The 11,802-nt window shown below is 40.3% G+C and overlaps 1 protein-coding gene across 4 annotated transcripts in view; it reads left to right on the top strand.

Annotated features, from left to right (window-relative positions):
• LAT2 (linker for activation of T cells family member 2) overlaps positions 1-11,364 on the top strand; it is a 23,830-nt gene extending 12,466 nt beyond the window's left edge. Inside the window, exons 7-13 of one of the 4 annotated variants that reach the window (XM_081324953.1) lie at positions 498-536; positions 3,218-3,248; positions 4,867-4,922; positions 7,032-7,088; positions 7,775-7,834; positions 8,748-8,808; positions 10,094-10,224. In XM_081324953.1, the coding sequence (XP_081181079.1) occupies positions 498-536; positions 3,218-3,248; positions 4,867-4,922; positions 7,032-7,088; positions 7,775-7,834; positions 8,748-8,808; positions 10,094-10,118 (329 nt within the window). In that variant the 3' untranslated portion in view covers positions 10,119-10,224. The other 3 variants (XM_081324952.1, XM_081324951.1, XM_081324954.1) reach the window with 3 other exon arrangements.
• Positions 11,365-11,802: the final 438 nt, after the last annotated feature.

The raw sequence follows: 11,802 nt of genomic DNA on the forward strand, positions 1-11,802 counted from the left end.
CTACCGGTACTTTGATTGGGAGAAAGGAACTTAAGACAGCTCCATTCTAGAACTTATCAGAGTATATCTTTAATGATGTAAGTAGCTCCTTCAGTTGGCAAGATTTCTGTCTATAGGTGAGGAACAATAAAGGAAACTCTTGAGAAATAATTCTGTTGTCTTTCTTGGTTCTTGGGACCCAACAGTAATATTTCAAAAATTACAGAGTAAAGAGTAGAAAGTTCTGCTATAGGTTTACAGGATCGGTTTGTCATTCTAGCAAATAAATTTTGGATTCTGCCTCCGTTACATTTTTCATGAGGCCATCAGGAATGTGTGGAGCTTTCTGTGTCCTAAGCCAGTGCATAACTTAAAAAGAGAGAGAGAGAGAGAGAGAGAGAGAGATCATTTTGCCAACCCCTTTCAGCTGTGGGGACTGGAGAAGAGAAGATACTGGGGAGGAGAGAGACTTGACCCCAATCACAGATCATTAACGGTCTCTGGTTGCCATTTTTCAGAAACCTGCAGCAAGTCCAGATTTCCAAACCTCACAACAGGTAAGTGTCCAACTTCAGGCCAAGCAAACCAAAAATGACTGAATACTTACTTAACAACCATTGCTAGAAATATGTTCTGATATGGGAACCTGGCATAGTTGAGGTCTTTCTACTTCTATTGTTTAATTTGGGCACATCATGAAGGCAAAGCTTCAGTTGTATCCAACATCCTACATTTCTCCCAATGCCTTCTAGGAGAATTCTAGCAAATCTTCCTTACCAGAATACCGTCATTCCTCTTTGTTTTGCATCTAGAATATCACATCCGGCTCTGGATGTAGGAAGGACAATGACAAACTGGATCCTATCTACGTCAAAGCAGCTCAGATGATAAAAGTATTTGAAATCAAAACTTTTTTTGTAACAAAACAATATGTAATCGGAAAAAGCCCTATAAAAATTAAAATTACAAACTAAGTCAGAAAAGAAAAGAAAGATCTATCTTATCTTTTATATTTATCAGCGGTCATTAGTTTACCAATGAATTCACTGCAGTGCTGTAATATAAATAATACAAGATACTATTGCAATACATCACAGATGCTGTGCTATACTAACACATATTGCTGTTAATTCTGAAAGGAAAACCTTATGAGGAATGTTTGGAGTTGCTAGATATTTTTAACTGAAGGAGAAATCTGTAGAAAGATATAGCATTTCCTTATCAAGTATCTGAAGGGCTGTCATGTAGAAGATAAGGCAACTGGTTCAGGAAATTATAGGTTTAAATTACAATAGATTTAATTTGGGTACCAGGAAAATATCCTAACAATAAGAGCTATTCAACAGTGCAACAGCCTGCAACAGGAGGTAATGGACCCTCTTTGACTATTGGAGATGTTTAAACAGAGGCTGAAGGTACTTGTAATGTTTTTCTGAACTGTGGAGTCCCCAGGAGGTCTCTGAGCTTGGTTGTTTGCTTGCAGACATTTCATTCCCTGATTGTTAGCTGCAAAGTCGTGTCCGACCCATCGCGACCCTATGGACAACGTTCCTCCAGGCCTTCCTGTCCTCTACCATCTTCTGGAGTCCATTTAAGCTCACGCCTACTGCTTCAGTGACTCCATCCAGCCACCTCATTCTCTGTCGTCCCCTTCTTCTATTGCCCTCAATCTTTCCCAGCATTAGGCTCTTCTCCAGTGAGTCCTTCCTTATTAGGTGGCCAAAGTATTTGAGTTTTAGCTTCAGGATCTGGCCTTCTAAAAAGCAGTCAGGGTTGATCGCCTTGCAGTCCAAGGGACTCACCTCAATTCTTTGGCGCTCAGCCTTTTTTATTGTCCAACTTTCACTGCCATACATTGCAACTGGGAAGACCATAGCCTTGACTATATGCACTTTTGTTGACAGGGTGATGTCTCTGCTTTGCTTTTTTTGCTACTTTTTTTTCTGAAAGTAGCAAAATTCCCTGATTAGGTAACATCATCTGTGTGAATGGTGTGGCGTTGGCTCCCACACCATTATTCATATACAATTGCATCCCACACCCTTATTTATTTACAACTGTTTATCTTCCCAGTGGTAGTGGTGGTCTGGCTTTCCCCTTAGTAGTTCCTTGGATTACGGCATTGTTTTCTGCTTAATTGTTTGTCTGGTGAGTCCCAATCAATCACGGGGTTGTTAAGCGAATCTGACTTCCCCCATTGACTTTGCTTGTGGGAAGCCAGCCAGGAAGATCACAAGTGGTGATCACATGACCCCGGGATGCTGCAATAAGTACATTGTTGGTTGCCAAGCACCCAAATTTTTATCATGTGACTATGGGGCTGCTGCTGCAGTGGTTGTAAATGTGAGGACTGGTCATAACTCACTTTTTTCAGTGCTGTTGTAACTTCAAGCAGCCACTAAATAAATAGTTGTATGTTGAGGATTACTTATATAAGGAAGCAAATTCCACACTCCCTAGCAGTGATGAGGTTACTTAGTCAAGTAATGAAATATCTGCAAGTAGCTAAATATCTTTACTTACTTACTAAGCAAGTAAACAACCAAGCTAGAGAGCATAAGGACTCCACAGTTCAACCTTGAGCTACAGATATTTTCTTCCAAGGATTTCTGCAGTGGAAGAGGTTTGAGCTATTGTAGATGATTTTAAATGCAGCTTTCAGTTCTTATATTTTACGGGCTGATGGATTGCTTTAAAAAATGCCTGGTGCCGAAGTCTCTCTGGCTTGCTTAAATTTGAATCTACTACAGGTAATCCTCGATTTATGACTGCAATTGAGCCCAAAACTTCTGTTGTTAAGTGAGACACTTGTTCAGTGAGTTTTGCCCCATTTTATGACCTTTCTTGCCACAGTTGTTAAGTGAATCACTGCAGTTGATAAGTTAGTAACCTAGTTGTTAAGTGAATCTGGCTTCCCCATTGACTCTGCTTGTCAGAAGGTCGCAAAAGGTGATCACATGTCCTTGGGACACAGCTGTGGTCATAAATATGAACCAGTTGCCAAGCATCTGAATTTTGATCACATGATCACGGGGATGCTGCAAAGATTGTAACTGACAAAGTCATAAGTCACATTTTTCAATGCTGTTGTAACTTTGAATGGTCACTAAATGAACTGTTGTAAATCGAGGATTATCTGTAATCCATTTCCAGCCACTTGGATATTCAGATTTAACTTGTACACCACAAGCAATTTATCTACCTGATCTGGGTATTAATCCATACACTGTCTTTTCAGAGATTCAAACAGAGGCAGACTCTACTTATGTGTAAGTTTTCTATCAATGTAATCTTTTGGGTTGGAATTGTTACCGTTTTAGGCATAAATATAAATTTATTTTACTGGTGACCACTGTACTATTGTGTAATCCTCACTTGCAAAGTGTCAAGATCCAGCTCAAGAATCCAAATAAAACTCCAGATTAATTTTGTTTCCGAAAATCTTAGTTTATTGAATACACTGGGTGGTTATGCCAAAGAAAAACTAATTCTGAGATTCCCACACCAATTCATAGATTTAACCCCCAACGTCTTATGTTATCCATACCAACCAGTCCACTTTATTATGGGAACAATCTGCTTCAAATCCACATCTGTTCTGGTGTCCTGGACAAGGCTTCAGGGTCCCACGGTCTGCAGCTGAATCAAAGTAGTTTCGTTTCTCCATCTACCCACTTGAAAGTAACACCTTTATCTAAAGACAAGTTGAAACGCAGAGGCACATAGCTTGCCAAAGTTTCATCCTTGACACAAAGACCTTGGTCCATCTTCATAGAGTCCTCTGTTTAAACACTAAACAAGCCTGTATATTAAAAGGGCTCATTAGGTTTTTGACAAACCTGAAGTTAAGTTCAGGTCCAATTTAACGGTGAGGGAATGTAAAAAGGGAATCTCAAAATCATAGGGAAGTAATACAAAAATCCCCTAAACTCAGTTTTTCCTTATGTGAGCAGCCTTTCCTAGAAATCTCAATGGCTATGCTAGTTGCAAATTCCAATTTCATAATTCAATGTATCTGGAAGGCTCTGCTACCCCAAGATATGTCGTATTCCTACTTAACTTGCAATAATCATTTCCAAATAAGGTCATTGTTGTCTTTTTTCTTCCTACCCCCTTTTTTGTTTTGTAGTATCATTAGTTGGTTACTCTCATCATAGAGCCTCTAAATGTTTGCTCAGAATTCTTGTAAGAAATATTAGGGAAGAGAATCACTGGATTTAATCATCTCCTAAGCTTTCTGATTCTCTCATAGAACTATAAAGCATCTTTCTCTAGCCAGACATCTTCCATGTGTGTGTGTGTGTTTCACTTTCAACTTCCAGAATTCATTAATTCAATTTGGCAACAGGTTGGGGAAAACTGTGCAAAACTTCCCTTCCAAGCAATGAGAACAGTTTGATTGCAGAACAAATGATGCAGGGTGTGTGTGTGTGTGGCTGCCTCTTCACTGGATGTTTTCAAGCAAACGTTACGACAATCATCTGTCTGAGATGCTCTGATTAATTTGATGGCACTTTCCAACTTTATGATTCTATGGAAGACCACAATCTGGACAGGAGTGTAGAAAAGGCCTTCTCGGCAATAGCACCTGAAGTCTTGTTTTGGCTCCTGTTGTGAAGCTATTGTGTTGAATCCCCATTCAGACTAGAGAGCTCTCAGTCTGAGTGATTTTTGTTCAGCATTTTATCCTACCTAGACCATTTTGTAGGCTTGTTGGGAAAATAGTTTTGATGTGATCTGGGACAGCACATAAGCGTGAAAGAGCAAATTATTTCTGATTTTGCTTGTTGCTTTGCGTGGCTCTGATTCAGGATGGGAAACCAACCAGAGGTATTGATATTCCATTTCTTTCTCCAACCCTCTGCTCCCACCCCTTCTCTATTCTAGTGAACCCCTCTCTTCACATCATTACAATTGGCAAAAAGTCACAGGACTAACAAGTGGTAAGTGGACAAGACAGGTTAAGTAACCCATAACCTACAACCTAATTTCTGAGGGGTCTTTGGTGCTCTCTGAGCTTGGTTCCTTTCTTGCAGACGTTTTATTATCCAAACTAGGTAACATTATCCCAAACTAGGAAGATGTTATTTAGTTTGTGTAATGGAACATCTGCAAAAAACAACCAAGGACCCCTCCTTTCAACCCTGAGCTACAAATATTCTCCTTTATTGTTGTCACTAATTTCTGTGTAGCAATCACACCAAGTAATTTTCTATTTTTGTTAACCAAGAACAGGCCTGGCCTAGGGGGAAAGTACAGGTAGTCCTCAACTTACGACGATTTGTTTAGCAGCTGTTCAAAGTCACGGTGGGTGCTGAACAAAGGGCTGCAGTATCCCTGTGGTCACATGGTCAAAAGTTGGGCATTTGGCCTCTAAGCTTACCTGGCTTGACCCTTTGCAAGGCAACTGCTGGCCCCATGAAGCTTTCTTCCCCAGGTCACATAAGCCGGTTTCCTCACAAGACTTGGGGAAGATGGCCTCACACAGCCAGCACTGCCTGGCAGAGGGCCAAGGTGTGTATGTTTGGTCAGCAGCAGGAGCAAAAGCAGTGGGAGGAAAATGGTGACGGTCAGCAGGAGCGGCAAAGGACAGGGAAGCAGGGTGGACTGGGCTGAGGCAACGTTGTGCCACACAGCCAGAGTGCCTGAAGCCTACTCGGATGCTGTGGCTTTGTGCTGTGCTGCTGTTTTCCTGACCTAGGGCATGTGGCATTACGCCATGCTGCTATGGCTTCCTGGGGTGCTGTGGCTTCATGCTCAGGGGCTGCTTTTTGCCCTGCAAGGCAGGGCGCAGGGCAGCTTAGTGGGCAGGGCGGGGGAGTAATAGGAGGTGGGGGGAAGCTCAAGAGAAGGTAGTCCCTGACCTTACAGGCTCCGGGCTGGGAGGGACCCAAGCTTAGAGTAGCTTGGATTGCAATGGGTCCTCGGCTATCGACCGGCGGTATTCAGTTAGCAACAGGGAGTGCCAGGTTTGCCATTGCTTAGGCAATACAGCCAAGTGATGTCATACTTTACAACTGCATCGCTTAGCAACAGAAATTCCAGTCTCAACTGTGGTTGCAAGTCGAGAACTACCTGCATGGGCAGGATGGCAATACTGCTGACACTGCACTGTCTGAGTGTCTTGCCAAGTTCAGGGGTTCAGGGAAAGGAATCTCAGTTTCAGCTGATGAAAATAAATTTAGTGCGCAATGTTTCGTATTGCTGTTTTATCTGGCATGGATAATGGGTACATATGTATGTACCTATTTACATAGGAATATGGAGTTTTGTGAGCACCTAAGCATTCTTAAAATAATAGTTGCCCCAGAGAGATTTGCCTCTTTACAAAATGGCTGCTTCATCAACTATTTTTTTGTTTTAGAGTGGGTAACCACACACTGATCCAGTTTCCAAGCACTCACAGTTGAGGTAGATTACTTTTCAGGATTGCTTGGTGGGTGGTCCAAATCAAGAATCAATGCAGCCAGAACCGAAAAGGGATGGTGTTGAGGTGCCCTTTCTCTTTCTTTTTTTAACATTCTCTTTTTTCCTTCTCCTGACACCCTTTTCCTTCTATGACTTTTTCTCCTTTGTAAGACATCTAACCTTTTTCTCCTCTGTGTAACCCTTCCCTTTCCCCTCTCCTCTCTGACATTGCCTTTCTTCCTCTCTGAAGATGCAAATGATGGGATGCCTCTCAAGGTGTATGTTCATACAGAGATCAACATGGGATGCACATAGTGGGTAAAACCATGATTGTTCTCCTTAGTAGCATTTGGACAAACATCTGTATAGTAGCAGTAGCACTTAGAAATATATACCGCTAAGCGGTTTACAGGGTCAGTATATTAGATTCATTCAGATAGATAGATAGATAACAATCTGGCTTCTCATTTTACCAACTTCGGAAGGATGGAAAGCTGAGTCAACCTTGAGCCGGTCAGAATCGAACTGGTGGCAGTTGGCAGTTAGCGGAATTAGCCTGCAATACTGCATTCTTACCACTGTGCCACCACGGCTCTATACCACTTTAATGCTTTTTTTCAATCTCATCTTTCCCCTACTTTCAGATGACGATTCCCATGGATACCAAAATGTTATTGGGACAACCAAAAGCAGTAGATGTGGTAAGTTCTTTGGATAATATTCCTTTCCTTTTCTCTGTATCAAGCCAAATAGTTATCTGCCCCATACAACTGCATACAGCAGTTGCAGAATATGTCTGATCTGATGATCTGCTCTAATGTCATGTGGATGCACAGTCTTATATTCCACTCATATACCTTAAAATTTGCTCCAGAGGACTGGGAGTCTGTTTCTTCCTCTGCTGTCTATTACAGAAAGCACTTTCCAAGGAAGATCTGTACGATAATATACTTCAAATACTAAGCATCCCAAAGGTGCTTTTTCCAAAAGACATCTAGACTTTCTTCATTTTTTTTCCTTTGATAAAGTTTGCTTTCCATCCGAGAAGCTTCTTCAGTTCAGTAGAATTAAAGAAGCTTCTTGGATGAGAAGTGAGATGATTTCAAAGAAAATAACAGACTGTCCAGCTGCCTTTTAGAAAAAAGCATCTTTGATAAAACCATGGCCTGGATGATTGAGAATCTCCATAGACATTCCATAGTAAGCATTTTTCACCTTGCCCAAGACAATCTGTTTCACATATGCACCAGCTGAAGTCCCAAGAGGTCACCTGAGAGGGTGGAGAGAATGTCAAAAACAGGAAGAACAATAATAGTCAAGCAAGATTAAAAATTTCAGAAATTATAATCAGCTGTTTAAAATTTCCTCATCTTTTTTCTCTCTCTAGATGAAGTCATCTATGAGAACAATCTAGCAATCCAGATATGGAAGCAGGTGCAGATTTCAGGTAAACCCAGCCCTGAGAATTCAAAAGCAGGATTGTTGAATGAATGAAAAAAGGATTACAGTGTGGCCATGGCCACAGACGCCCAAGGCCAAAGATTTAAATCATAACATTTCTTTAAGCCTTTGCTGACCCTCTGTGACAACATTGTGCCTCCCCCCCAGGGGTCTGCAGACCACAGGTTGAGAACCACTACTCTATTCATCAATGATTTGGATGAGGGGATAGATGGGGAACTCATCAAATTTGCAGGTGACACCAAGCTGGCAGGAATAGCCAATGCTCCAGAAGATAGGCTTAAGATACACTTGAACACTGGGCGCTATCTAACAAAATGAAATTCAATGGTGAAAAAAGTAAGGTTTTACATTTAGGCAAGAAAAACCAAATGCACAGGTATAGTATAAGTGGTACCTTGCTCAATAGTAGTTACTGTGAGAGGGATCTCTGAGTCCCAGTGGACAATCACTTCAATATGAGCCAGCAGTGTGCTGCAGCTGCCAAAAAAGCCAACACAGTGCTAGGCTGCATTAATAATTGCTATCAGTGATCTTGGCTAATGAAAGGCTGTGAACTATGATATAGGAAAGACTGGAATATAGGAAGAGAATAGGAGCTGAATTCAGTATGAACTGAAATGAGATTTAGTATTGAGGGCACTATTACATGGAGGTGCTGTCAGGATTAGATCACATTTTACAGGACAAATAAATAATAAGAATCCCCAAATCCTTAAAACACCTGATGGTGTTCATAATATTGTTTATAGTGTTGTATTGACCTACAACCAATAATGGCAGCAGTGATAGAATGTCTGTTGCCCTCTAGTTTTTAACTGGATGTTTCAGTAATGCTGTGCAGCCCTAACAAGTTTCTTGTTCTGTTCTGCTTATGCATAATTATTTTCTCACTCTAGAAAGCGGCAGTGCTAATTGTGAGGAAGAATCTATTTACATCAATACAGAACAATATAGCAGGTAATTATGTAGACAAGTCGTGCTTTCCTGCACTGGGCATGCAGTTATTGTCAACATAAATCCCTAGTTATGTCTTCCCATAAGAAATAAAAATAATTGTAATTAATTTAATGAGAAAGCATGCTTTTACAGACTCGAAGGCAAAATCTGGTAAATTCTGTTTAAAGAATCTTAAATGTAGTTTCCATTTAAAACAAAGCAAATCGTTTTCTAGTCAGTGTTTCCTAGCCCAGCCAGCCAGAATTCTGGGAGTTGAAGTCCACACATCTGAAAGTTGCCAAGGTTGAGAAACACTGCTCTAGATCAGGGGTAGGCAACCTTGGCTCTTTTAGGACTTGTGGACTTCAACTCCCAGAAATCCTGAGCCAGCCATGCTGGGAGTTGAAGTCCACGAGTCATAAAAGAGCCAAGGTTGCCTACCCCTGCTCTAGATGAATAATGACATTGGTGAATATTATCTAATGTGTTTCTCTTAAAGTAGAAAACTAGGTTATCAGAAATCAGTTTCTTTTTAAATTCAGTCAAGATACTTAAATATTAGAGCATGCAATGGAACTAAAGGGATTCAGTGATAGAAGTGTAGTCAACTAGTCCTTGACTCATGACTGGTCACTTACCAACTGTTCAAAGGTACAACAGACCCCACCAAAAGGTATGTATGACCTGGTTCCAAAGATGGCTGTCTGCTCCCGCAGTCAAGTGACTGCAATTTTGTATACTTGGCAGTCAACCTGCATTTATGGCTGATTGTAGTATCCTACAGTCACATGACCATGAGTTACATTGTTTTTGCAAAAAAAAAAAAGGCATTTACTTCTGGTTCTGGCAAAAACTGCCTATAGTGAACAATGGGTTCACTTAACGACTTCCGCAAGAAAAAGTTGTAAAATCAGGTCAGTCATTGATGACACGCTTTATGGCCATCATGATTTACGACCGTAATTGCCAGGCTCAGTTATGGTCTTTAAGTTGAGGGCTACCTGCATAAGGCGAGACTATGGTCACATGATCAATCAGCAGTCAGTGGGATTAAGTTCGGATGTCTGATAGTATCTTTTCAGACCCACACATTTGTTCTACTGGAAAGTTACTACCACAGTAATGTGGCTTTCCTACGAAACCAACTAATGTGATTTCCAATTGCATTAAAAAATAGTTAAAGCTTATCATGAGAACTAACAGTTACATTTTTATTTTCCCAGTTCTCAAAGGAGAGATGTCCATTTCTGAGAAATTGGTATCCTAAATGTACTTCTTTTTATTAATGGGTTAACCTGGGATCCAGGCAAAGTCTTTCCACGTGTGACTGAAATCTTCAAGAGCCGAAACCTAAAAGGGATTATAGCCACCCGACTCCAACATACCAGAAGACTGGATAATAACACGGAACTAATTTACAGGATTGTCATACCGTGTTCTTGTCGCATCTTCCTCGCCCTACCTGTCAGCATCATCGTATTTCTGATTCACTTTGCAGACCTAATATAATTTATCACAATCTCCCAGACAGTGAATCTTGCTTTGGCAATATTTATGAGGCATGTATGGACTTCATCTGCCCATATTGTAGGATAATTCTTAGAAATCTGCAGAAACGACAAGCCTCCGCATCACTAAATAAATAAATAAATAAATAAATAAATAAATAAATAAATAAATAAATAAATAAATAAATAAATAAATAAATAAATAAAATGTAAATAATATTGTAAGCTTCTGTTTCTATTCCTATTTGTTTTGGGACAGACACTCACAAACTCACTCACAGCAACTCCAGAAATCTGCATTGCTGATTATATTATTACAGCTGGATGTGCAGTAAGGCAGATATTTAGACTGGATTTGGCATTTGTGTCCACCTATCGAGTCATCCCCAAGGACCTGGCATAGGCAAATGTTCTTTAATAGTATTAAAGGCATCGCAGAAAGTAAGGTATTCTAAGTAAAGCTGCTTTTTGAAGTTGACTGATTTTTGTCAATGCTGTTAGTATTCAAGTAGTGCTCCAGATGTTTTGGAATTGCACCCATCATGCCTATTATTATTGATACTATCTTTGCTTTCTTTTTCCATAGTCCTTTTATTTGTGTGTCTTTATATTTTGTAATTTTCTCCAGTTCCTTCTCTTTTATTCTGCTGTTGCCAGATATTACAAACTCCACTATTATTATTTTGAGACAACAGCAATCACTCCAGTCCAAAGAAGATGACAGATTAATTCCTGGACCAAAAAAGCTGAAAAGCAGAAAAAGAAGCCTTCTGCATACAAAAGGATCAGAAATAGAATTACACATTTTAGCTTCTTTTCTTGGATTCTAGAATGCTGGAGACTACTTTTTTAAAATAATAATTAATAATAATTTGGGAATTCCCCATTCCACTCCAGATACCCATAGTTCAATTATTTCTAAAGGGGACATACAAAACTAAACAGATTAACAAAAGAGTGATTTAGGATCGTCAAGAATAAATTTTAAAAGCAAATTTGGAACAAATTGAATTTCTGTTAGCAGATATTAATATGGTCACGTAGAGACTAGAGAGGCATGACTGAATGTAAGGGGCTCAAGAATTGTATAAAATTACTGAACGTAACTTAAAATCAGGACATAAGACAATTCTTAACAGCAAGTCTGTAATGGTTTAGAGCAGGGGTGTCAAACTGCCCGCCCACGGGCCAGACGCATCATCCAGAAGCTGCGCCTACCCCATTGCTGGCAATGGCAAAACCGTCCCAATATGTTGTGTGACATCACGAGTTTGACAAGTCTGATTTAGAGCACGAGTGAGCAATCTTGAAGACCAAGGGCTGCACTTAATACAAGCAGGAGTGTGGGTGGGAGTGAGGGCTGCAAAAGTGGATGAAGTCACATAATATGAGAGCAAGAATATTGTTCTGGAGGCAGTGGAATTATGTTTTCAAGTCAGCTATGTTTATTTGAAGGCTTCTGCTTTAACGTTTACACCTATCTTGCCACCTTAACATGGCAGGAGAC

Source organism: Vipera berus (assembly GCF_964194415.1).
Source record: "Vipera berus genome assembly, chromosome: 1".
NCBI classification, from domain to species: Eukaryota; Metazoa; Chordata; class Lepidosauria; order Squamata; family Viperidae; genus Vipera; species Vipera berus.